The 27004-nt window shown below is 41.8% G+C and overlaps 1 protein-coding gene across 4 annotated transcripts in view; it reads right to left on the bottom strand.

Annotated features, from left to right (window-relative positions):
• Positions 1 to 388: 388 nt before the first annotated feature.
• Positions 389 to 27004, bottom strand: part of METTL16 (methyltransferase 16, N6-methyladenosine) — a 67797-nt gene continuing 41181 nt past the window's right edge. For all 4 annotated transcript variants that reach the window (XM_043478064.1, XM_043478068.1, XM_043478082.1 and 1 more), the window contains 4 exons: positions 18456 to 18525; positions 17645 to 17734; positions 8368 to 8541; positions 389 to 8242 (listed from right to left, as the gene is read on the bottom strand). In XM_043478064.1, the coding sequence (XP_043333999.1) occupies positions 7619 to 8242; positions 8368 to 8541; positions 17645 to 17734; positions 18456 to 18525 (958 nt within the window). In that variant the 3' untranslated portion in view covers positions 389 to 7618. The remainder of the gene's footprint in view (positions 8243 to 8367; positions 8542 to 17644; positions 17735 to 18455; positions 18526 to 27004) is intronic.

Here is a 27004-nt window from a genome sequence, read left to right as displayed (position 1 = left end):
CAGGAAGAAAACACACAAACATTTCTGTACAAAGATATTCACTAAAGCATTACGTACAAAAGTGAAAACCAGAAAATCTCGATTTCCAATAAGGAACAACTGGTTTCATGAAGTGCCGACACAATACAGCATGTGAAGAAAACAGGATATAAACGAAAATATTACTGGTGCTTGTCTTCGGGCAGTGCAACCTCTGGTAACTTTTATTTTCACAAGTTTATGACACACAGGTTAATTCTATAACCAGGAAAAAGTTATCACAACATATTGCTGAATGAAAACATTTATGAAACAGTAACACAGACCGCTGATTGCACATTTGCTGTTTAAAAATATACATGTATATAAAAATACTACGATAACAAAATGTAAAACAACTCCATTTGAGTAGTGGAATTGAAAACTTTTATTCCTTCTTTTCTAAATATCTTCTAATGAAAACATCGCTTTTATAAAATGAAATTATGTTAAACAGGGGAAAGTTCTGGCGTGCTTGACCAGGAAGAGCCTCACACGAGTCTTGATCTCAACTAACTTGACCGGTGGCGCTGGGTCTACTTCCCATCCTAGTTTTTCTTGTTTCTTCACTCCTCTCCCCAACCCGCTTTTCCTGCTGCTTAACTCTGCAACCCCCCAGAAACGGTTCAGGCGACCCTCACAATCCAGGTGAGAGACGCAGAAGGGCACTAAGGTGGTGGCACCAGGGTTGGAGAAAGAGGCTGGGCTGGAATTGGGAGGATCTTTCTCAGGTGGAAGATTTTTAGACCCTAGTGGTGAAGGAGAGGGAGGAGCAGAGATTTCTATTCTGGACAGGCGGCTGAATGGTGGTGAATACTGGAGACGCAGGTGCAGATCAGTTGAGTTAGCACAGCCATGGTCCCGGGGGTGATGTCCGGCAGGAGGTGTGGCATGTGGAAAGTGAAAGTTCAGGAAAGGCCTAGATTTGCCTGTGAAGAATGCAGGAGTGCAGTATAAAGTCATGGAGTGGATAAGGTTGGCCATGAGTGAGAGAAAAGCACAAACCAGGCCCATGGCTACTAGAATCTTCGGGATTCTCCCTGTTACGAGGTGAGAACTCTTTAAAGAGGTGGGGAAGCAGCAACCAGACTTCAGTGGCTGAAATAAACGAGTTAGGAGAGTGGAGGCAGCAAATATTTAGGTTAAGTTCTACCACTTGGTGGTAGAACAGGCCACAAACTGATGGTCGACCAGGTTTCTGTAAAATACTGAATTCGTTGTCAAGATTTACCATCAAGTAAACTTCTCATAAATCTGGATTTCCGGCTTTCCTCAAGAAATAAGATCCAGCATCACTGGGCAGCTACTTCTGCACGGCAATAACCAGCAGACATCGAACACAAGTTACTTGATAGCAGCAGTGCTCCACCAGTGGGAGTGGGAGCTCCAGCCCTTCTTATCTGGCCCCTGGGGTAGAAGATGAGGAAATAGTTCCCTTTTGAATGAGTGTCCATTAACGAAACAGAGGCCAGCATTTGCTCCAGAAGCCCCTGCATCTGGCCCCCTGAAGGCAAATCCTGGGACAAAGAGACTTCAATTAGGGATCCTGACCAGACTGGGAATGCCCACTTCCCAGCAAGAGACGTGGAGCCACTGGAATCACACACGTAGCGGGGCAGGTTACCCACTGTCCCAGGCTCAGCGGTGCTCGCAGGACAGCTTCCCCTGGGGGCGGGCTGGCTGCTGGAGCCGGCCAAGGCTCCCCCAGCTGGGAATTTCCTGGCTCTGTTTCCTCCACTCTCAGCCACACTCCTTGAATTCCCACCAGATGGCAGGCAGCCTTTCCTTTTCTCCAGATTCACACAGTCCATTCCCTTACCTGGGGAAGGCGACTTGCTGTTTTTTATGACTGTTACCCTTCTGTAGCAAGATTTGAAAGTCTATCAGCTTTGCTTTCCGTAAGTGAAATATTTGATGCTGCCTAAGATTAAAAAAACCTTCTTCCCCTTATTATACAATTATGCATTGTCAAAGAGTCATTACCTAATTATCAGTTATTTTGCATTGATTCTGATCCAATGTGTGCTTGCACTAGATTGTGGTTTCACTATCGACTTAATTATCTGTACTACTGCCAAATACAAAATTCTATAAAAATTTGGTAGTGTAAGTTAAGAACTAATTATAAGCAATTTCATTTTATTAAAGCTTGCTCATTGATCAAAGGCTGGAAAACAATATGACCTTCAAATGCTCAATGGCAGAGTTGGTTAAGACTTGATTTTCTCTTCCCTGTGTTGTATCATTGAAACTTCCTTCCCTAGAGATGGGTCCACGGGGCCTAGGAGTCCATTTCCATCCTAAGTGTAGCACTCGTGAGGAATCTTGAGACTGGTATGAAATCCCTGTCTCTGGTGGGAGGGGGGATCGGGATGAGGAATACATGTAACTACATGGCTGATTCATGTCAATGTATGACAAAACCCACTGCAATGTTGTGAAGTAATTAGCCTCCAACTAATAAAAATAAATGAAAAAAAAAAAAAAAAGAAATCCCTGTCTCCTATCTCGGACCTGAGGTCAAGTCCCTGTAAACAACCTTACGGCAAGTCATTTAAGCTCTCTGAGCTGCCACCTATTTACACAACCACACAGGGACTGCATGCCTCTTTGCCAGGTTATTAAGTCAGACAATTGACATAGAGGACTGACAATCAGTATTGGTTCCGTTTATCCTCCCACTACACCGAAGTTTGGATTTCTGCTCTCAGAGTGGCAATCTATACTTGCACTGACACACTTGAGGTCCTGGCTTTTTCACCTGAGTCTCTTGATAGATGTTCTGACCAGAAACTGAAAATTCAAGAGAGACTAAGAAGCAATGAGCCTACCCCTTGTTTATAGACTCTTCCAAGGGGCTTTAGTATTCCTCTCACTTAACTGCTGTTAGGACTCTTGGAAGTGAGAATCCAGCACCTTTTGTATGTCGAAGTCAAGCCTCAGTGAGAATGACTGACCCTGTAAGTGGAACTGGAATGCAGACTCTGATGAACTGTGAAGTCTGTGCCCTTCTTTGTTTTCCATGTCCCTGCACCTTCTGGCCCACTCCGCCTTATCTCAGTTCCCTGGCTCCTAAGCAGCACCCGTGATCCCCCGCTTCCCTGAAGAGAGCCCAGAGTCCCTGACAGTCTGCCGGTTCTGTTGACGGTTCTGCTGGGGGCTGAGAGGGCAGAGAAAAGGCTGCACCTCAGAGAGCATTCAGAGGCGCGAGGCCTTCAGTCACAACACGGTCCCCTGCAATAAAAGCAAAGCCTCCAAAAGGCAGCATTAGCCGTTCCAACCAGCAATTAAAAAAAATAAACTGCTGTTTTAGTCATTTGGGTGAGTCATAGCAGAGGATCTGAATGTCTTTGCAGAGCAGAGCAGGAACCCTCTGGTATGTGTGTGAGGTCCCACTGCTCGCAGGGTGAGCCCCCCACAGGTTTCCTTAATATGGTGCTGGCACGAGCACCAAGAGGTTTATACCCGGGAGCATGAGAAGGTTCAAGACCATCAACGCCCTGCTCCAGGAGGCAGAGGCCAATCCATCCTCACTAGTAAGCCTCCTCTGGGTTTTTACTGGGCTAAATGCCCATTCAGCAAACTGATTCTCCTGAGCGCCAACTTCTCCAAAAGAGATGTGGCTGTGAAAGTGCTGCACCTTTGGGACTTTCCTTCTCTCAGAGCACTCCTTAGGAATGCTGAAAGCAGCTTCTTTCTTAAGGCTCTATTGTTCTTCCTTCGACACAAATAGTAGCTTTAGAAAAGTTACTATGTAAAATCATGAAACGTCCCCCTCCAGCACCCCCATTAACTAGAGGCCAATAAAAAGTTGATCCAAAGGACTAACACAGCCTGGGTATATTTTATAGTAGTCGGACAGGTGGAAAGAAAAAAATTTTTTAAATCATCTGGAACCATAAAGAAACATAAAAAGGTTGAAAACTTATGCCCAGACCACAGGGTGGTGAGTTTCTCCTTCTTTCTTTCATCTAAGTTTTTTAACGTAAAAATGTACTTGCTTACATAAAAATATTTATCTGAGTCTGGCCTGGCAGTCACTCAGTCGTGTCCGACTCTTTGCGACCCCATGGACTGTAGCCCACCAGGCTCCTCTGTCCATGGGATTCTCCAGGCAAGAATACTGGAGTGGGTTGCCATTTCCTTCTCCAATTTATCTGAGTAGTGACTGGATATTTCAAGAAAATACCAAGGACACAATTTTATCCACGCCCACCGTGGAGCTGATAAAAAAGCCAAATACGCCCTCGTGTGGCCGCAGCGGAAAACACCTGGGTTTAAGTAAGAAGAAGGGGCTTCTTTAAGGAGGCCTAGAATTTTCTAAAGGCCTTTGCATCTCTTCCACCCCTTGCAATTTTACTACACGTCAGAGCTTAGAAGCTGATGTACTCATATGGTAAGCTTTTGACAGGTTTTATGTTTTTAAAAATACATACTAACATTTTAAGTATATATCATCCACACACTCCCTTAAGATTAGCTTAAACTCCACCACAGAGACACCGACCCTGCAAGGACAAGCAGTGATGCTCTGGTGTGTGAATAGCTGGGCAAGGATGTGGGGTGAAGGAACCCACTGCTGGAAGCAAAGCAGATTCCAAAGAACAAAAGCAGCTTATTCCCCTCCTTGGAAAACAAGTCCTGCTTCTGTTCCCACTTTGGTTATCAAGAAATCAGATGCCCAGCCAGGGACCAGAACAGAATTTAAGATAATACCACAAAGACTGAATTTCATACCAATCCATCAACATGAACTTGACCTCCAGACACTTAGGCAGTTATCACTCAACATTATGACACACAGGTCAGTAATCTATTTCTTTAAAAAAAAAAAAAAATTTCATTTTCCCCTTTTATCAGAGGTGTAGGCTATCCCATATCACACAATTATAAAGTATATGCATAAGTGAAAGGATTTTAAATGTCTTTTAAAAATGTTTCAATGTTCTTTCATTAGATGGAAATAAACTATTCTTCTCAGAGAAGGAACTGAAGACACACAAATGCAAAAATGGCACTTACTCACAGTTCCAGCAGTGGAAGGTTCTGTCATCACATACTTCTTAAATTCTAAGAGCATCAGCTTAAACTATAAAACACCTTCCACTGCACCAGGCCTCAAACCTGGGGTCCAAACATACACAGACATAAGACACCTCTGTGCTTCCAGGTCCACAGAGGATTCTCTGGGAATCTCTAAGTACTAGAGTTAACAAAGGCTAATACTGTGGCTGAAATACATTGTGAACAAGTGAGGAGTATAAATAATACACTCCTGTGACAACATGGAGGAAAAAAGCGTAAGGTGAATATACAGAATGAACACAACCAAAGTTGAACCCACACACTCACACACCCCATCTACAGAGAGAGATTAGTGACTAGAAGGAAACACTGAAATACCAACAGTGGCTATGCTCCTGAAGGTTGAGACGAGGGGTGACTGAAGCTGTTTTCTCCTTTCATCTTTCCAAATCCTTAATGAGCATGTACTATTCCTTTATAGTGAAACAAACATGCAAACAGTGACGACTTTATTGAGTGAAGAGTTGTTACCTAACTCACTTATCCTAAAATTTGATCAAGATAGAAACTAGCCTTAGGTCCAGCATATGACTCCAATGTGTCATAAGAGGCGAGGAGAGCAGGATGGTGTGGGTGGATGGAGGAGATGACTGGACCACCGGAATTCAAGGCCCTGTGCTGAATCTTGGACTCTGTGGGACCCTGGGCATTAAGTTTCCTTTTCCTGTCAAAGTCGAGGCTGGACCAGCATAGCGGTTCCTAACCCCCAGTGAGTCAGTAGCTCCTCTTAAGTCGGGGAACCTTCTCTCCAGGAAAAAACCCAAACATGTCCACAGAGCTTCTGGAAATAGCCCAGGAGGCTCTGGGCTCTCCAGAGGTCCATGGACCAGGCTAGAACACAGGCTGGTTCGTACGTTCTCTGCTGCAGCTCTGTCTCCACTGCCACGGGGAGGTATGATATGGTCCTATTTCCGTCTCCAGTATCTTTGCTGAAGGACTGGTCTCCTGTTGCTGCTGCTGCTAAGTCGCATCAGTCGTGTCTGACTCTGTGCGACCCCATAGACGGCAGCCCACCAGGCTCCACCGTCCCTGGGATTCTCCAGGCAAGAGAACCGGAGTGGGTTGCCACTGCCTTCTCTAGATGGACTGGTCTAGCTGCTGCCAAAGTATGCCAAGGTCATCAGTTTTATGCCCCAACCAACAGCCACCTTTCAAAAATGTGGCTTAACTACTCCGCCGCAGTCTTCTTTGCAGACAGTGAGGAGCAGTGGCACCATACACAAAAATTTCAGGATAAATAGAACCCTCGGCTGCTGGTATAAAATTAAGCAGTGAAAGTCAAGCACAGCAGAGGGTAACCGAGACACCAAGAGGACAAAAAAGAGACGCCTTTCCCAGAGGTATTCCTGCTGAGCCCTAACACCACAATTAGAAACATATTTTAAGAACACAGTTACCCTGGCCTCAGAATTCTCCAATGGTAACAGGTAAACACAGAAGGGATTACAAACTCCCCTGCCAAAACCATCTATTATCAGCGATAACTTGTCTGCCAATAGTTGGGACTTTCTTAAGCAACTCACTACATGTAAGTACATCGTGCTCCATTTCTCGTTTTCGTCACCAATCACTCACCCATCCAAAGCCAAGAGAGGATCTTCCACAACCCCAGGATTCAAACAGGACTGACAGTTTTCAATTCTGAATACTCTTATATTAGCTCCACTTCAAATGTCAAAACAAATTAAAAAAAAAAAAATCCACACCAGTCAAACTGCTACAAAACAGTTCTTTAAACAGGTTGGAGGCACGGGTATGGCTTCATTCTGCTGCATCGCAGTTACATCCGGCAGTTTTGCTTACCTAATTCTGTTTCTGAAACAAGCAACATCCAAAACAGACAAGAGTCAGGAATGTGCCGATTGTCTCCGATGTTCCCAGGCGCTCCCTGATCAGGCCTTCTTCCTGGCATTACTGAGCTTTCTCTCCCTGACTCTCAAAAGGCTAGTTCCTTTCTCAGGACTGACACAGGGGTCATCAATCGTATATACCCGAAGTTTTTAGTCTTGAAAGTGACTTTAGAAGAGGGTATAGGGCTATCTGCCCTGGTATACCACCTCCATGGGGTGGAGAGGGAGGAGGGTAGGGGTGAGAAAGTCACCCCTTCTCAGGAAGCAACCAAGGCTGACACAGAAGGCAGGATGCACTGTTAAGTTCTGACCAGGATCAGACTGCAAAAATAATCCTTTTGGCCTCAGAAAACCAGTCTGAAGTCAAGGTGATCAGCTTAAGTCAGGTTTAAATCCCTTATGAGTTTACCAATGGCATTCTGTTGATGCTGATCACCACAGTTCTTTCTCTGAATTACCATACTACAATGCCCTGTAGTTTTTTGTTTTTTTTTTTTAAGGAGGGGGTTGTTTAAAAATGGACTCATCTGCTGGTTTTTTTAAGACAATTCCACATAATGTTACAGTGGGCTAATGATGGAATTCAGCTTGCCACCCCCACCCCAGGCCACTCTTCAAAGCAAGCTGCTTTACAGAACTTGCCCAACTGTGCGAGAATTTTGGAGTTAACTAGCAACAAGCCTGAAAATTTGGTTACGTATATAAGTACAAAGCTGGTTCATCAAATCCCTGTTCTGGCCCTCAACCCAGTGCATTTCAACTAAGGCGTCATCTACCTCCTTCTTAACGTTTATCAGACACTTGAATAAGTAACGTCCAGCCACTCCTTGGAGATGGTTCCCTTTTTCAGACACTGGGCTGCTGAAGGGCTCAGGAGCCTCGTGGTCCTGGGCTCCATTACTAGAGCCTTTACAACCTTCCAGGACCTCCATGTCCCCCTTTTCCTCACTCCTTTCATCCTCCGTGGGTTCTGGGTTTTCCTCCTGGAAAAGCGCGTCCTGGCTGGGGCTGTGGCCCCCCACAGTGGCAGACTCGCCTTCTGGTGGAGCAGGCCCCCCCAGGGCACTCTCCTGGGGGCCCTGGGCCACATCCTGGCTACTGCCAGACTCTTTGGGGGGAGACTTTTTCTCTTCCAGGGCTTCGATCACATTCTTGGGAGCTAGGGGCACTTCTCTCAGTTGTCTCACTCGGTCTCTTTTCTTCCTCCTTAAGTGAATCCAGGAGTTTTCTATGGCTGTTAGGAAAAGGCTGATTTCCTCCTTTCCACAGGGAACTCGTTTATGCTGGACCTGTTTGGAGGAAAAACAGAATTTTATAGATCACTTTTCTCCTCTGAAAACTCCTTAAAAAAAAAAAAAAGAAAAGAAAAAAGATTATTTTAAGTACTTCTTCAGTGTGCTTATCAACCAGGTACCTTCAGATCGGTGAGGATTTTTTCAATCCATGTTGTCACAACCACAATGCCTTCCACTGTCTCAGGGCCCAGAGATGACGCTTTGAGGGCTAGTTCTTTCATCACAGACCCCAGGACTACAAACGTAATGGGCTTCCTTGGCTTCTCTAGTTTTCTTCGCTTACTGGGTGGTGACTGAAAGAAAAAGAGGGCACGGGAGAATAGGGGAAGGTCATCCAAATAATCAAATCTCATGCATTATAATGAATTCAGCTGGGGGAATCTCCATGACCTTTGCTACCAACTGCAGAGCCCTAAAAAAGAACAAAGGCCTTGGCATGTTTATTTTTAATACTTAAAACAACTGTGCAAAATGGGTTTACCATCTCCCCATTTTATAGATGGGAAAAACTAAGATACAGAGCAGCGATGGAATCTGCTTGAGGTCACATGGTTAGTATTTGTAAAGTTAGGATTTGAATCCCAAACCCAGGTACTTTCTGCCTGTGTTCTATCAGTATGTAACTCCTCTGGTTACTAAATGTCCTTCATCTACCTGCTATGCCCAAAACAGGCCTGTGCAACTATTTCTTTCAAGGCAACTCAAGGACCCCAAGGGCACTGTGTTCCTTTCTATTTAAAAAAAAAAAAAAAATGCATGGCTTAAAATCACCACCATGGAGCCCGAGTTGATACGTGCTGAGACTTGTTGAAAGAGAGCAGCTGGTGAGTGGCAGTTTGTGAAATCACATGCTAGGAACGACCAGGGCACCAGGATCGCATGGGCTGAAGAGGACGCTGAATCCAAGCATGTCAGGGCCAAGCCAGTGCCCACCTATGCACTGCCTACTGGCTGGGGAGAGGGGACACGAGCACCCACAAGAACAGTGGATTTGAAAGCTGATTCCACGTAACTCAAGACTGTCGTCTTTCTTTAAATTTCAAGCTTGAAAAGTGAACTACACTCTTACCACTAGAGGGACTCAAGTTCCATTTTAAACACCAAATGACACTGCTCAATTTAAAGCTTATTTCTTTCAAGTAAAAGGTTACTTTTTTTTTTTTTAAGTTAGACTCTTAGCTAAGATCAGATAAATTATGGACACTTTAAGAGACTGACTTGTAGACAAATTTTATCAAAATTTTAAAAAAAGAGTTTAGGCTAATTCTGAAGTTAGGATCAAAATGAGCAGGATTATAAAAAGGCTCAAAAAGAGACAATACCCAGTCAGCTCTGAAGATCTTCTAAAAAAAAAAAAGAAGTATTTGATAATTGTGTGGCTGTGAACTACGACTGTCCCTGGAAACAGTGACAGAGCACATAAATACACACACAGTGAGGTCCAGTTACTGGGTGAGGCCTTATAGGAACTAACTAGCAACTCCCTACGCCCATACACACAAGAAAATAGCCAGTTTATTCTATGCTAGAACACTCTTAGATGGTATTTCCTAGAAACAATCAACATTTTCTCTTTATACCAGATATTAACTAATAAAAAAGGGAAGTTAAAGAATAGAAAACAAGCTTAAAAGAAAAGGACCAGAAACAAAGGGTGTGTGTATGAGTAAGAAAGCTGCTCTTGAGAAATGAACGGCAGACTCTAAGCCCTGAGGTCTGAACTTGCTCAATTTATGTTTCAGGCAAGATGAGACAAATTCATATGGGCACCAACACAGCAGCACTGTTATTACTCAATTGCCCAACATAAGAAACACAATTTCTCCAGTTACTGAGAGCCTAAACTTTGCACTGAGGAGCTTGAGATATGATTATTAAACTGGGGGTGAAAAAAGACGGTGGTATGTAGGAGGAGGATGGGAAACAAGAATCAAATTATTCTTTCTGCTTCCTGACATCCAAGGCTGTTACCATGGAAAGGTCACTGTCGCAGGGCCATCCCTGACAGCACACCAATGGGCATCTACAAATATGGCTGGAAGGATAGCGCCTCATCTCTCTTTGGACAGAGGCGGAATCATTTGTGCTTACAAATTCCAACCAGCAATGTGAAGATATTGCTGTGCCTGTCATTTCCTGCAATATTCTCCTCCAAAAGTAAGAATGAGCTTTTCTAGAACTTAAAGGAGAGAAATGCACCCTCATCAAACTTAACAAAAGCTCTCTCAAGGACCCACTTTCAGAAACAGCAAAACAGACAGTTTGTTGCCTTGTTACACTAGAACAAAAATGAAAACTTCTCCATCTCATATATGGCTCCTTCACCTTGCATCCTGGCTCCAATGTTCCATATATAATGGTCAATCAACAAATCTGGTGTTTCTGAAGATTTTTAGTGAATTGTTTTCACACACACACACACATTCTCAGGATTTAGTTTTACTCTTGGCCATGCCACACAGGTTAGGGATCTTAGTCCCCCAATCAGGGATTGAACCTGCACCTTTGGCAGTGAAAGCGCATATTCCTAACCACTGGACCACCAGGGAATTCCCTAGTTTTATTATAGAAACTAGGTAAGCACTCAAGAGACAGATAATTTATACTTTAGAAACTCTAAAAGCTTTTATAAGTGATTAAAGATTAACTTAAGTCTGGCTTATAGCAATCATTCCTCATCCTTTCTTGCTCATACTGAAAATTCTCAGTAGGCAGGGCCAGAGTAAAATACAGGAGCAGGTCCTAATAAATTAATAGTTAAATTCAACCCCACACAGGTTCAACAGCAGGTAACTGCTGTCACAACACCAGTAAATAGAAGCTGTTTTTCCCCAACTGAGATGATCTTAATTTGCGAATATGCTTTTAAATCTCAGACCACAAATATTTTCAATGAAGAGTGCTATACTCAAACTGTCATAGTTTAGAAGATAAAGTAACAATTTAACATTTTAAAGCACAATTTTAAAAAATCAATAATGATTAATTCAGTTTAATGTACAAAACCAGAAGGTGAATTTACAACCGATTTTGTGTTAGAAGATGAACTACTGTATCACCCAGCTGAAATTACAGGGTGAAAGCAGTTTGGTGGGGAGTTGTAAATTCTGCAGAGAATATAGGCTTTGTATCTTTTACACTGCAAGGATTCAATGAATAATCATCAGTATGGGAGGAGCCTCAAGTGTTACCAGACTGAAACCACGAATTGGGCAAAAATAGTTCTTACATTTTAAAAATATGCTTTACCTAGCAGAGCTCTTTTTTTTTCTTTTAAAATATTTGTTTGGCTACACATATCTTAGTTGTAACATGCGAATTCTTACAGCATGTGGGATCTAGTTCCCTGACCAGGGATCAAACCCAGGCCCCGTGCATTGGGAGTGCGGAGTCTTAACAGTTGTCTTTAAATTGCTTAAATCTTCACTCTTCCTTTAATTTCTAGACCTAAGTGTACAACCAGTCAGAAGACTTTCAAATCAGGTGTAACCTGATACAAATCTGTGTAGCATTTGCCATTCTGCTGAAGCTCTGCTGCTAACTGCGGCTAAGGTAGAACACACATCTCCCTCATATCTGCAGGACAAGAAGAGGGTCATTCACTAAGATCTGCTGAGCATGAAGCCACGGCCTCCTTGATAAGACAGAGCAGCTTCCAGAATGGTCTTGAGGGGAAAGGCGTGCTCCTGACTACCACATAGGGGTCTTCCCTGCTCTGCCACATTCTGAATGGCTGCCGCTCCAGGTCCTCCAGGAACAAGCCGAGTGTCTGTGAGCTGTTACTCAGCACAGGCTACTACTTATGGAAGAACAAGGCCAAGGGGCCAGCACTGCCACATGGCTGGAATACACACAAGAGGTACGCTGGGACGGACGGTCAGACCAGCTTACCTTTTTTACATGTGTATCAGCTCTGCTGCCATGAAGTGGACTAAGTATTTTGCTCTCTAAAAGTATGGATTCTTTATTAACAGCCCAGTGTCATTTCTGTTGTTGTCTAATCTGACTGGTTGCTGTTTTTAAAATGTCCTGTAATCATTCCTGCTACTGCTAAGTCACTTCAGTCATGTCCGACTCTGTGTGACCCCATAGACGGCAGCCCACCAGGCTCCCCTGTCCCTGGGATTCTCCAGGCAAGAACACTGGAGTGGTTGCCATTTCCTTCTCCAATGCATGAAAGTGAAAAGTGAAAGTGAAGTCGCTCAGTCGTGTCTGACTCTTAGAGACCCCATGGACTGCAGCCTACCAGGCTCCTCTGTCCACGGGATTTTCCAGGCAAGAGTACTGGAGTGGGGTGCCATTGCCTTCTCCGGTAATCATTCCTAGATATATGTAAAAACAATACAAAGTAAAAAAAAATAAAAGGAAAAAAGTTTATGTAGAACGCTGTCTAAGAAAGTAGGTGGCTATAACTATATGTGTATTTTCTTATATTAAAACAACCAACCCAACTAAAAACAATGGGAGGATAAATTAGAGAAGAAGAATTGATTGGGGTGAAAGAGACAAGAGAATGAAGCTAGACTTCCAACAGTGTCATTTTTGAGATCTGATTTTGAAACCACGTGTGAGTATCTTTCACGATTACCAAACAAAACTAAAATGCACACACAAAAAGGCAACCTCTAAAAACACAAAGTAAAATGAAACACCTTTTGTAAATAAATGCGAAAATGGTTATAGATGAAATAATACACTCTAAGATCTGCTTTAGAATCATCAGGGCAGCTCAGCATTACTGGGACATCAAATACAGGAGCAGTGAGAAGGAATGGTGGGAAATGATAATACAGTATATTTTACCAAGCACCTACTATATATATCAGGCACTGTGTTAAGTACATTTAATCCTCAAAACCTGATGTGGTAGGTACTGTCAGTAACCCCCAACTTACAGATAAAGAAACAAAAACTTAGAGAAGTACCTGTTCAACCTAAAGATAGATAGTTTCTATACACTCTGCAATGGTTTTAGGGTAATCCACCATGCCACCGTTAAACAAAATACCAGTACAAACTATGTCAGAAGTAAGTTCATGCAGAATCCAAATGACTGAAAGAGATAAATCCAGGGGCGTCCCTGGTGGTCCAGCAGCTAAGGCTCTGTGCTGCCAATGCAGGGTGCCACGGCTCAACCACTGGTCGGGGAACCAGATCCTGCACCCAGCAGCTAAGAGCCCGAATGCTGCAACTGAAGATCCTGCATACCGCAATTAAGAGCAGCACAGACAAATACATAAATATATATAGACAGGTCCAGAGAGATTTCTATGGGCTGCATGGTTAAGAAGCCTTTATGCAGAAGTTGGAAGTGAGCTGGGCTGCAGTGAAGGAAGTTCACAGAAAGGATCAAAGGGCTGTGAGCAAAGGCTGTAATGACAGTCAGCGATGACCCTGGCATCATGAGAAGACTGTGTAACTTCTAATACCGTAGAAGGCAGCACAATCAGGAAAACAGGGAGTGATCAGGATGGAAGGGAAGTCAAAGACAGGTTTGGGAGGAGCAAGGAGCCACGAGGAGCCATCCTTTCTTTGAAAGGTGAGCTCTGGATGAATCCAGGTGACTGTTACATGGAAAGTGGCTGGGATGGGTTTATAGCAAGCTGCTGAGGGGCTGCTGAGTAGGTAACACCTCGTTAGACTGGAACAAAGGGCAGTCCCCTGGCAGCACAGTGACTTCGAGCTTAGGCTGCGAAATCAGACTAAGCAAGGCTTCAACCTGACTTTAAATTTAGAGTCTCCAATTTCCTCATCTAGAAAGTGGGGATAATACCACCCACTTGATTACTGTCAGGTTTGAATAAAATGACATAATGTGTGTGAAGCATTCACATTCTAACAAAGACTATCTCTGGTGCTTGAAATCTACTATATCGATTAACAGTATGCTTGCAATGCTGTTCCTTAGTAGAAGTTCTACATCATATTCCTTTTAACACTCAACAAACACTCACTATGCACCAACTATGAGTCAGACATTGACAATTCCTCCTCCATGAAGTCCTACCAGGCTGAACCATTTTCTTTTCTGAATGCCCTAATTCTCCACCATTCTGGTTCCTACCATTCATTTCAGTACTCACTCATACAAACTTTTGTATCCATACTTCTCATTCGTAAAACTAGTCATTGTAAGCGATAGGAAATGGTATCTTATTTCTTTGGTATTATCACAATGAATGTCACAATAAGAAAAGTAACAAGAGAAGGAGCCTTAGCTTTGGTTTTGCTAAACAGTTCAGATCCCTAACCATCACATCAGTTTTACAGCATAATTTATAGTCTGGTACAGTACTGGTTTTTGAACCATGTCCTTCCCCCCCCCACACAACCCCCGGCCCTTTGCCACAATGAGCAGCTTATGGGATCTCAGTTCCCCAGCAGGGGACTGAACCTGCACCCTCAGCAGTGAAAACGCAGAGTTCTAAACACTGGACTGCCAGAGAACCCCTCTAACCATGTCTTAACAGGAGAATCCTTTCAATAAATAAAATCAATACACAAAACTGACAAAAGCAGATCAGCTCTGGTTAAAATGAAAGAGAGCCCTGGGTACCAGCCTGATAACTGTCTCCAAGAGTCACCCCTTGAGCACCTACACGGAACCCCTCCTCTATCTGAAATGAGTTGAAAGCGTGTGGACTAGGCAGTGGAGCGCTGTCAGAAGAACCCCATTCTGACACTAACAAGGCTACCTAATTAATCTGACCCCTTCCCTCCATCTGTTCTCCAGAAAGCCCTCTAGTTATGACTCCCTGAACAAGAAAGACCCAGGCTCAGAGGAAATGTGTTGAGCAGAGGGGGCTCATTTTTTAAAACCAGAGTTCCTGGGCAATGCCCAGACCAAGAGTACACACCATTTACTAGAGTCACATTATTTCCCCTTTTTCTTTTAACAAGTGTCAAACTTCTGAAAGCAAAGCAAAGCTAAAATAACGCCTTGGGCAATGCAAGAAGCTCGGACAAAGAGGCATTCTCAGTGGCCTGTTAAAATTCTGTAAGGAACAGTCCTTATGATATGCTTCCTTATATTTGTCATCAGTCGGAAATGAACAGACACAATTTTATCAACAGTAGGACTCGTCTTTTGGCTGTTAAAATAAATCCAGACGAGCAATGGGCTTAGTGTGGGCACTTGAATCAGCAGCAAATTAGAATTTTTCAGCATTCAGCACCAACAGAAGCAAGCCAGTAGGCCTGAAATAAGTGAAACAGAAGTTGCCATAGTAACTTGCACATTTACCCTAAAAAGGCGGGAATGGGGGTGGGGCGGGGAAGTAGGTCAATGTTTCTGCTTAACCAGCTCCAGTCCTTGGCTTCCTCTCCTCACCTACAGCACATGCTCCTCCCTCCCCACCGTAGTGACAGGAGCAAGAGGAGAAAATGAGATGACCGATTCAAACGGCAGGGAGAGGTCCAGGTGGCGGGAAGGAGAACCAAGAGGGCAGCCCACTGAAGCCCTCCCAAGGGCCCTGGGACTACCCCTGGGAAAGCAGCTGCCGAGCGAGGGCACCAGTGCTAAGGAACTGTTGCTGGGTTACCACAAATCAGAAACTGCCGTTTTCCCCGTAGCAGTTTAAGTGCACCTAATGGAACACTTGGGAATGCATTATTAACAGCTTTGGGTTGGGGGGGATGAGTACTCTGGTGTGGCAGAAGCCTGGGCCCTTAGCAAGAGGCATTCTTTCATGGCTGAAACTATGAACAGGGCTCGAGGATGACCTAAGAGACAGGGAGGGAGGGAAGAAGGCTTAGCTGATTCCTTTTCAAAGTAAGCTGGTTTTACTACCACAGAAACACAGTGCTCTTTGATACTCTGATCTGAAATAGCTGCTAATCCAAGAGGGCAAGGGTGTCACCGGTCCTGGAGATGGCCCGGAGGGTGCCAGAGCTCATTATCAGCTCTTCTGCCTGCGGTGCCAACAAGTGTGGAAAGCAGGTTCAACAGAAAGCACTCGGAAACAGGTGCAGCTCCATTTGCCTGCAGCTGTTAGTGTCTGCATAGGGATAAGCCAGGGCATTATTAACGATTTTAACCAGTTGGTGGGAAAGCCCTGGTATTCTTATTCTAGAAGACGACAGAAAGGATAATCCCTAAGGGAGGTCAAAAAAAGCACAACCATCTTTGGTAATCAGTGAGTATTTCAAACACTAACCTCTGGATACCCTACTGCATGGCACAGAGGCAGTCTGGGCTTCCATCAGACAGGCCATGCAGACTTGACTGGGAAAACTTATTTCAACCCAGCAGCACACCTAGCTGCAGAACATAGGAAGGGAAGGCTGAGTTTCAAATCTGAGCTCACGTATTCAGAAACATCTTCAAATGGCCCCCTAATACTTCCGCACATCTCTACTCCTCTGCCCTACAGAAGAGGCTCAGAGTTACAGAGAGAGCCCGCAAGAGAGCCTGTAACACTTGAGAGAGACTCTGGAGACAAAGTGTGGCCAAGACCTTGGGAGAGGAGCACCCAGGACAAGCCTATGGTGTGGACAGGGGACTGGAGACGGTGGACAGGACCAGGTACGAGGCCTCCATAAATACTGGGGGCAGCAACAGCTCAAGCTGAGCAACGGGTGCATGAACGTTAAGGTGGACCGCTCCAGGGAACAAGAAGTCAATCCTTCTTCCAGGGGAGAAGTGAGAACAAACAGATGCTATTCTATTACCACCTCTTATGTAGCCTAGAAAAATTATTCCGGCTAACCAGTTCAGAAACATTTTTCTTTTGCATATAGCAGCAAGCACAGAGAACAATAAGAATTTTGTGGATCATAAAATTACAGAAGAATGTTCACGGTCAAGCACATGCAAAGTAGACAAAATAGGATAATGAACTATATCACCCAGCTTCAAAACTCATCAATATTCTAGTGCTCATCTGAAAGTCAAGACAGGATCCTTTACTCGAATGATTTCTGAGTTTTACACATCAAAAGCCTGCAATCCCAAATGGCAATTTCTATATCCACAGGAACCCTAGGAGACAGCTACTCTAGGAAAACAGCAGTGATAAAAGAAAATAGACTTCAATTTCAATTCTTGAGGAATGTCCAACAGAAAAATCATACCCACAGGTGTTTGTATTTGAATTTTTTAATTGGTAAAAGATCCTTTTCCAACTCATTTACATTTTCTGATTAAGAATCACTGAGGTTAAAAAAAAAAAAAAAAAAAAGAATCACTGAGTTGCACAGATTCAGAGAGAAAGATTTTGTGGTCACCACAGACAGCCTTCCAGGACTGTGCTTGGTTTACAACCACTTTCTGTTGTGATGTAAGCATTTGGGGCAAACTTCAGGGAAACAAGACAGTACAGATTTAGTGGATTTATGACCTACTAAAACCCACCATGTACTGGATTTCAGCAAAGCTAAAGGAAGGTCTCAACTTACTGGTACTGTTACATCATCATAAAAACTCCAAGCCAAAGCCCATCTCATTGTCCGACCCTGGCAGAATTCAGTATAGGTGACTTTAGGAACCTGAAACCAAAAAACACAGCATCGAATCATTTTATTAGTTCTACTAATATGTTTCTGGCTGCTGCCTCATTTTAAATTATAGTTTGGTCTTTCTTTTTATCAGTTAGCGAATGCTACCATCCAAAAACAGCTATGCCTAGCTGCCTAATAACCAATGAGTAAATCATTGTTGTTGTTCAGTTGCCCAGTAGTGTCTAACTCTTTGTGACCCTATGGGCTGCAGCACGCCAGGCCCCCCTGTCCCTCACCATCTCCTGGGGTTTGCCCAAGTTCATGTTCATTGCATCAGTGATGCCGTCCAGCCATCTCAACAAAGTTGTAAGTTTTTTTCCTCCCATGAAACATGAGAGACAATTTACAGTTCTGGGTTCGAGGTTAGATATATGAAACACTCAAAACACAGCCCTTCAGAGAACTACTGGTGAAACGATTCAAATGTTCTTTTATTTTCTTTTTTAGGAAAGAGAGCCTCCAAAGCCTGCTAGACATAGCTATGTAGTCTCCATTTTAAGGCCTTAAAAAAAAAAAAAAGGCCTTATTTTGGTGATTTGCAAAAATTCCCTGTTAGCTCCAAAATTACATCATTCAAAAAACCAAACAAGCAATGGACAAGCAAAAATAAAACAAAAAACACATTTAGGGTTTTTTGGTATACAGGAAAATTCTATTTTCAAGTACCATCAAAAGTGGACACACCGGAATAGTAATGACAAAGCCTTACCCCTTGTATGCGAAGTTCTTCCTTCAGAGGAGCCAGGCTGCATTTCTTTCCCAGCATGCAGCTATACCATCTAGGAGAATAAAAAAAAGCAGCCAAGTCAAACACTGTTTATGTGGTTACATTTTTACACCAAGCATTACTCAAGCCAACAAGATGAGAAGAGTAGCAAACAAATACTGAGTTAAGTTACAAGTGACAAAACCAAGAATTGTATATAATGTCTTTAGACAGAGAATAAATCTAGAGAAGGAAAACATGCCCATAGCAACTTAAACAAAAGTCACTTAGTTTCTCCAATTATTTAGGGATATATGTATGTAGAAACAGAGAGGGGTCTCACTTACAATGCTCAGAATGAAGGCCATTCATGGGACAGAAATTAGTTACTAAATAACAAAAACAAGGATACACACCCCCCCACATCATATTAAGACAAACTGTAAAATCCAGTATGACCTGTACTTTGAGATATGCACTCACCTGCAAATAAGAATATATATTGCACTAAAGTTTCAAGAGAACATGAAATCAGTTTTCTCTATAGCAAATACAGGAAAGGGAATATGAAGATGAAGTGAACTGGTTAAAACATAAAAGGACAGACTTTATCTCTTCTGATTATTCTAAAAAGTTTGCAGAGTATAAAATTTATATGCTTCTGCTTCAGGCTATGGCGGATTAATTAGTAAGAAAACTGCCAAAAGGAAATTGGACAAAATATATGAAACAATTTTTCAGGATTTGACAACTGCAGTGAAGACCTATGATCTCAGAGAGAAAAACAAGGTAAGCCCCACAATTGCCAGAGCTTACTGCCTGGAGGAAATTTCCAAGCTGCAATGCAGGGAAAGGAAACTAAAATAGAACCCAAAAATCCTGCTGAATTGTTGAAACAGACTGGAGCCCAGAGAGGCTGAGGCAGTAAGAATTTGAAGAGCAAAAGAGAAAGAAGGAGGAGCTGCACAGGGAGAGAAATCTGGATGTCTGCAGAGGAGCTCCCTGGAATATTCTGCAGAATAACGGTCTGTGTTGGGGGGTGGAGGCCAGGGAAAGAACTCTCAGAAAACAGTAAGCTGAACAACTCCTGGATTCCAGACAGCCAGGACTTGGCTTTGTGGTTAGACAGCTAGTTTGTGGTTCTACTAGCTACAGCAGAAAGCCCTTGTTAAAAAAGGTGGGGGCAAGCAGCAGAATCCTGAAAAGGATGCTGCTTTTAAAGGGGCAAGAGGCTGTTCGTGTCCGCACTAATAAAGCTTACAAAAACAAGACCTGAAAAAGGATCCTACTGATCACAAGTAATATAAGCAGCAAAACAAAGTCCAAAACTCATTAAAGGAATACAATGAAACAGAGCACCCCCACACATCAGAGACACAGTGTCCAGCATTTAGTCAAAAACTACCAGACATTAAAGAAGCAGGAAAATGACTCACAAACAGGATTTAAAAATCAATCATTAGAAATAGACAAACAAATAAGAAATGATGGAATTAGCAGACGAGGACATCAAAACAGCTATTAGAAGTATGTCCCATAACAAAACATGGACATGATGAGGCAAAGAAGGAAGGTATAAAAACTAACCAAACGGAACTACAAGACATGAAAATTACAATATCTCAAATAAAAAATTCACTGGATTGGATTAACAGCATATTAGACTCTGCAAAAGAAAAGATGTATGAACTTGAAGACACAGCAAAAAAAAAAAAAAAACTGAAATAAAGCACAGAGAGGGGGAAAAAAGAAAAAGATGAAAAAAATAACATAGCACCAGTGACCAATGGGACGGTATCAAACTGTACACATAACTTGAGTTTCAGAAAAGAGGCAAAGGGGGACAAAAAGTATTTGGAAAAAAAGGTCAAAATTTTTCCCAAACTGATAAAAACTATAAACGTATATAAGTTCAATGAACTTCACACATTAGAAACATAAAATAAAACCATATTATATATTTAAAATACATAACCAACTAGGACCCACTGTATAGCACAAAGACCTTTGCTCAATACTCTGTAACAACCTAAATGGAAAAAGAATTTAAAAAAAACAGATACCTATAATGGAATCTCTTTGCTGACAAGGAAACTAACATAACACTGTTAATCAACTATAAAATATAAAATAAAAATTAAACCAAACCAAACCACATAATCAAAGTACCAAAAATCAGAGACAAAAGGGAAATCTTAAAATCAGGGAGAGGGTAGAGACTCTTTTTGTTCAAAAGAAGAAAGATAAACACAAATATTTAATATCAACCTCTCATCAGAAATAATGCAAACCAGAAGACAACAGAACAACATCTTTAAAGGACAGAAAGGAGGAACTCCCTGGTGGTCCAGGGTTAGGACTCCACGCTCTCACTGCCAAGGGCCCAAGGTTCAATCCTTGGTCGGGGAACTAAGATCCCATAAGCCATGTGTAAGAAGCAGGAAGTCACCACTTTGTCTTAACAAGAGCCGAACAAACCAAAAATCAACTCTTCTTAAATCCATGACAGAAGTATTCATAGGGCCCCTAAAATTAGAGATAGGCAGACAAATACAAAGAATCACAACTTACTAAAGCAGAAGCCCACCTGCAAACATCCCCACAGGAACAACCAGTGCTGAGGTGGAGAAACCTGGACTGAAACTAACAGGTGCCAGAGACTCGGCCCTGACAGCCTGAGAAACAAAACCTCCCGGGTGCCCACTCGTCAGGGACCCCGCGCTTTAGTAACTATCATCTGCGAGCTTGACCAGGCTCTTACCGTCCCCTATGCTTCTGGCTGGGGGAGAGGAAAAGGAACCATTTTGAATTAGACTAGGGCATCCTGTTCTTAAAAAAGTCTGCCCCCAGGAGAAACTAATTAGCCAGAGCCTGACCTCTTGGGGTTTTATCAGAGCCTGACTGACCCAGAGGAGGGGTTATCATTCAACTCCAGCCTACTCTAGACATCCTTTCCCACCAAAGCAGGGGAAAAAACAGAGAAGCATGTGTGTAGCTCACAACCCAGAGGGACGGGGTCACTGAAAGGCTAAAACCTACTCAGAGGACTACAGAATGCTTCCCCTCCTCCACACCTTACCATGGCATTGCTAAAGACCTATAAGAGCCGTTCCTTTCACCAAGTACATCATGTCTTCCTATTTTAATTATAAGATATACTAAAAGGCAAAAAAACCCCACAAGAGTCTGAGAGGCAGAGAAAGCATCAGAACCAGACATGGCAAGGATATTGGATGTTATCAAACTAGGAATATAATAACTATGATTAAGATGCTAAGGGCCCTAACGGATAAAGTAGGCAGCATGCAAGAACAGATGCATAATGTAAGCAGAGAGAAGGAGATTCTAAGAACCGAAGAAAAATGAAAGAGATCAAAAACGCTGTAATGGAAAGGAACAACGCCTTTGATGGGCTGATTAGTAGATTAGAGACAGCTTGAGGAAAGACTTTAGTCTGGGAATACCTCAATAGAAACTGCCAAAAGTGAAAAGCAGAGAGGAAAAAAAAAAAAAAAACAACAACAACCAGAATATAATATTCAGGAACTGTGGGACAACTACAAAAGATGTAAAATCTGTGTAATGGAAATCTAGAAGGAAAAGAAAGAGAAAAGAACAGAAGAAATATCTGAAACAATAATGACTGAGAATTTCCCCAAATTAATTCGGTCAGATACTGAACCACAGATCCGGAAAGCTGAGAGAACACTGAGCAGAAAAAAATATTCAGAAACTGCACCTAGGTGTATGACTTTGAATAAAATCAAAGCTTAAAAAAAAATCCTCAAAGAAGTCAGAAAAAGATATACCTTACCTATAAATAAGAATTACATCCAATTTGTGTTAAGAAACTATGCAAGCAAGAAGAGAGAGAAGTGAAATACTTATTTCAGACAGAGCTGACTTCGGAGCAAGGCAAGTTATCAGGAATAAAGAGGGGCATTATTCTAAGCTAAAATGGGGACAGTCCTCCAAGAAGACATAACAATCCTTAATGCGTTTGTACTTAACAGAGCATCAAGCTACATGAGGCAAAAACTGATAGAGCTGCAAGAAGAAATAGATGAATCTTCTATTAGAGATGGAAATTTCAACAACCCTCTATCAGAACGGACAGATCCTGGCTGGCAAAAATAAGTAAAGACACAGTTGAACTCAACAACACCATCAATCAATTGGATATAACTGACATATATAAACTATTCATCTTCTCAAGATCACACGGAATATTCACCAAGATAGACTGCTCTGAGCCATAAAATACATCTTAACAAAGTTTAAAGGAATAAAAATCATACAACATCTGCTCTTAGTCCACAAGGGAATTAAACTTGAACTCAATAACAGAAAGAGAGCTAGAAAATCCCCAAGTACTTAGAGATTAAACAATATATTTCTATATAACACATGGGTCAAAGAAGATATCTCAAGAGAAATTAAACAGCATTTTGAACTAAATGAAAACAAAAAATACAATTTGTTAAAGTTTGTGTAGTGAAAGCAGTACTTAGAGGGAAATTTATAGCATTGAATGAATACATTAGAAAAGAAAAATCTAAAATCAATCATCTAAGCTTTTACCTTAGGAAGCTAAAAGAGTAAATTAAATCCAAAGCAAACAGAAGAAATAATAAAAATTGAAATCAGGAAATCAATAGAGAAAAATCAATTATGTCACAAGTTGGTCCTTTAAAAAGACCAATAAATTCAATATGCCTCTAGCCAGACTAAGGAGAAAAGAAAAAACAAAAAGAGAGGACACAGATTCCTAATATCAGAAATGAAAAGGTGCAAAGATAATCTTTTCAACAAGTGGTGCTGGAACTGGACATCATATGCAAAAAAAACTCCCCAAACCCAAAACTATACACAACCTTGTATCATTTACAAAAATTAACTCAAAATGGATCACAGACCTAAATGTAAAACATAAGACTCCTAGAAGATAATATAGGAAAAAACTAGATGAACTTGGAATTGGCAGTAACAATGATTTAGATACCAACACCAAAGGCAGGATGCATCAAAGAAATAATTGACAATCTGGACTTCATTAAGCTTTGTGAAAGATATGTCAAGAGAGTGAAAAGACAAGTCACAGACTGGGAGAAAATATGGAACACCTATCTGTTATCTGAAATATACAAAGAACACTTATAACTCAAGAATATGAAAACAACCAATCTGATTTTAAAATGGGCCAAAGACTCTAACAAGACACCCATCAAAGAAGAAATACAAATGAGAAACAGGCATTTGAAAAGACGCTCCCTATCATATGTCATTAAGGAAACAGAAACTAATGAGATACCCCTACACACCTACCAGAATGGCAAAAATCCAGAACACTGACAACACCAAACGCTGGTGAGCATGCAGAGCAACAGAAACTCTCATTCTATCAGTCGAAAGACAAAAAAGGTGGAGCCACTCTGGGAGTCTTCCAAATATACTCTTACCACGTGATCCAGCAATCGTGCTCCTTGGTATTTACTCAAAGAAACTGAAAACTTATGTCCGCACAAAGATATGCACACAGATGTCTATAGCAGCTTTGTTCATAACTGTCAAAACTTGGAAGCAATCAAGATGCCCTTCAGCAGTGGTGCGTTTGGACAATGTAATATTACTTGGCACTAAAAAGAAATGAGCTGTTAAGCCATGAAAAGACATGGAGAAAACACATATACATAACTAAGTTGAAGAAGCCAATCTGAAAATGCTACATAGTGTACGATTCCAACTACATGGCATTCTGGAAAAGGCAAAACTATAGAGATGGTAAAAGATCAGTAGTTGGGAGGGATGGGTAAATAGGTAGAGCACAGAGGATTTTTTAAGGCAGTAGAAATATTATGTATATTGTAATGATGGATAACTATAAATATACATGTGTCCAAACCCACAGAATATACAACACAGAGGATAAATCCGAATGTAAACGATGGACTCTGGGTGATAACGAAGTGTTGAAGTAGGCTCATCAATTTTAACAAATGTCCCAATCTGATGAGGGATACTGACTGTGGGGAAGGTATAGGAGCAGGAGTAAATAGGAGCTCTCTAGAATCCAGTAAAATATATATATATATATATATATGTATATATATAAAAAAGTCTAACACAGAGAGAGAGACAGGAATGACCAACAAGCACATGCAAAGATGCCCCACATCACTGGTCATCAGGAAAATGCAACTTACAGCTAGAACGAGGCATCACTATAAAACCAATAGAATGGATAAATTTTAAAGTAATGGCAACATCAAATGGAGTCAGCTGGAACTCTCATACATGGCTGGTGAGAATGGGAATCAGTACAGTCACTTGAGAACAGCCTGGCAACCTGACTCAGGAATCCTATTCCCAGGTATTTTACTCAAGATAGAGGAAAACTTAAGTCCACGCAGACTTGTTTGCAAATGTTCATAGTGGTGTTATCTATACTAGCCAAAACCTGAAAAGGGTCCAAATGTCCATCAACTGGTGAGTGGATTAACCAATTCTGGTAGATTCACACAATGGCATACTCAGCAATACAAAGGGAGACACTATGGATACAATGCATGTTATATGAAAGCCTGTTTTGCATTGGGTCATTTACAGTAATGAGGAAACAGCCTCAGAAAAAAAAGTTTATTGTACTAACAAATCCCAGAGACCAGCAGAAATCGCCATGCAGGGTCACATGGGGAAGACACTAGGGTGGTCAGGAAGCAGACAACAGGAGTGAGGGGAGTGCTTAGGCCACGGCCTCTATTGCGGTTTCCTCAGGACAGGCAAGGCAAGGCATGGGGTACAGTTTAGGATCAGCTAGTGTGAATAACCTCCAAGGGCTCTGGGCTGTGAAGGAGTCCCCAGGCACCTGGCATCTGGCCCTTGGATCATCAGGCAAAGGAAGATGGCTTCCTGGGCTGAGGGGGCAGATAGAGTAGGGATCTATCTGCCTTGCAGATCCAAGGCTCACTCAGGCAGGCTGGGTCCTTTGCTGTATCTAAGATCGGTGAGCCCAGGGAGGGGCAATCTCCCCTAGCAAGATCAGTCAAAACCTCATAATACATAGAAAAGTAAAAATATTTACAATACAAAGCTAGAGACAAAAATCCATTTATTTAAAAGTCTAGAATAAAAAAAAAAAAGAAAAAAAAATGTCTAGAATAGGCAAAACTACTATGATAGAAAAACCAGTGACCACCAGAGGTTGGGTAGGGTAGGAAGAGACTGTAAAGGGCCACTAGGGAACTTTTTTATGGTGATGGAAATGTTTTATATGTTGACTGTGGTGGTGGTGATGTGTACATTTGTCAAAATGCATCAAATCATACACTTGAATTGGAGAAAGTAACCATATGCAAGTTATACCTCAATAAAGCTTATTTAAATATCCAAACTTAAATATGATCTACCTTGTATCTTCAAACATAAAGACTAGTACACAACCGCAGTAACGCTTTGCCTATTTCTTGCTTTATAACACAGCTTAGTTACACTAGCAATACATAATCTGTATCCTCCTTTTTTCACTTTTTCACCAAGCATCATAATTACTCCTGTGTCATTTGAAGTTCATCCAACTGCACATTATTTTTAAAGAGAAATTTCAGACTAAGGGGATACACATTTAACATTTACTTGTTTATATGCAAAGTAGCTACTGCTGCTGCTGCTGCCAAGTCATTTCAGTCGTGTCCAACTCTGTGTAACCCCATAGACAGCAGCCCACTAGGCTCCCCTATCCCTGGGATTCTCCAGGCAAGAACAATGGAGCGGGTTGCCATTTCCTTCTCCAATGCAAGAAAGTGAAAAGTGAAAGTGAAGTTGCTCAGTCGTGCCCAATTCTTTGCAACCCCATGGACTGCAGCCTACCAGGCTCCTCTGTCCATGGGATTTTCCAGGCAAGAGTACTGGAGTGGGTTGCCATTGCCTTCTCCGAAAGTAGCTACTATGAAGGTGAATTTTATAGTCACTAAAACTCAAGTGGATCTAAAAGCCTCTAAAATCACATACCGGGTTAAAACTATAAATAATTGTCTTTTTTTTTTGCCATTTTTATAAGTTGAAAATGGTTGAAGATTGGCAACCCTAATGTATATGGTTCACCCTAATACATTAAGTAATATGAATGAAAATCTTAATTACAAAAGTATGACAAATATTATTATACTGCTTTAGAAGTAGTGTGCATTAACTAGTACTTTATTTGCTTTTATTGTTTATGGGTTCAAAAAGAGGCAACAATCCTTATTTTTATATCATCAATCCTTTTCCAGATTTGAAAACACAAATAAATAATTGTTCTACCTAAACTTACTTTAAACAAACCTGGGTAAATTTACTTAGAGCCTAATCTATTTCATTTGGCAGCTTTACAAGTTTTGGAAGAAAAAAAATATGGTCCCTTTAAGAAGGCAGTGTACAAATGGAGAAATCATTAAGCAGGAATTAAAAGCCTTCGGTAAGTTAGGAGTAAGATGGAGAAATTAAAAGCAATTCGTGCTCACACAGTAATAGTATAAAATATGTTGATTAACACCTTTCCTTTAAAATTAGCA

Source organism: Cervus canadensis, chromosome 1 (assembly GCF_019320065.1).
Source record: "Cervus canadensis isolate Bull #8, Minnesota chromosome 1, ASM1932006v1, whole genome shotgun sequence".
Lineage (NCBI taxonomy): Eukaryota > Metazoa > Chordata > Mammalia > Artiodactyla > Cervidae > Cervus > Cervus canadensis.
The sequence above is the reverse complement of the archived record's forward strand: the minus strand, read 5'-3'. Positions and strand labels throughout refer to the sequence as shown.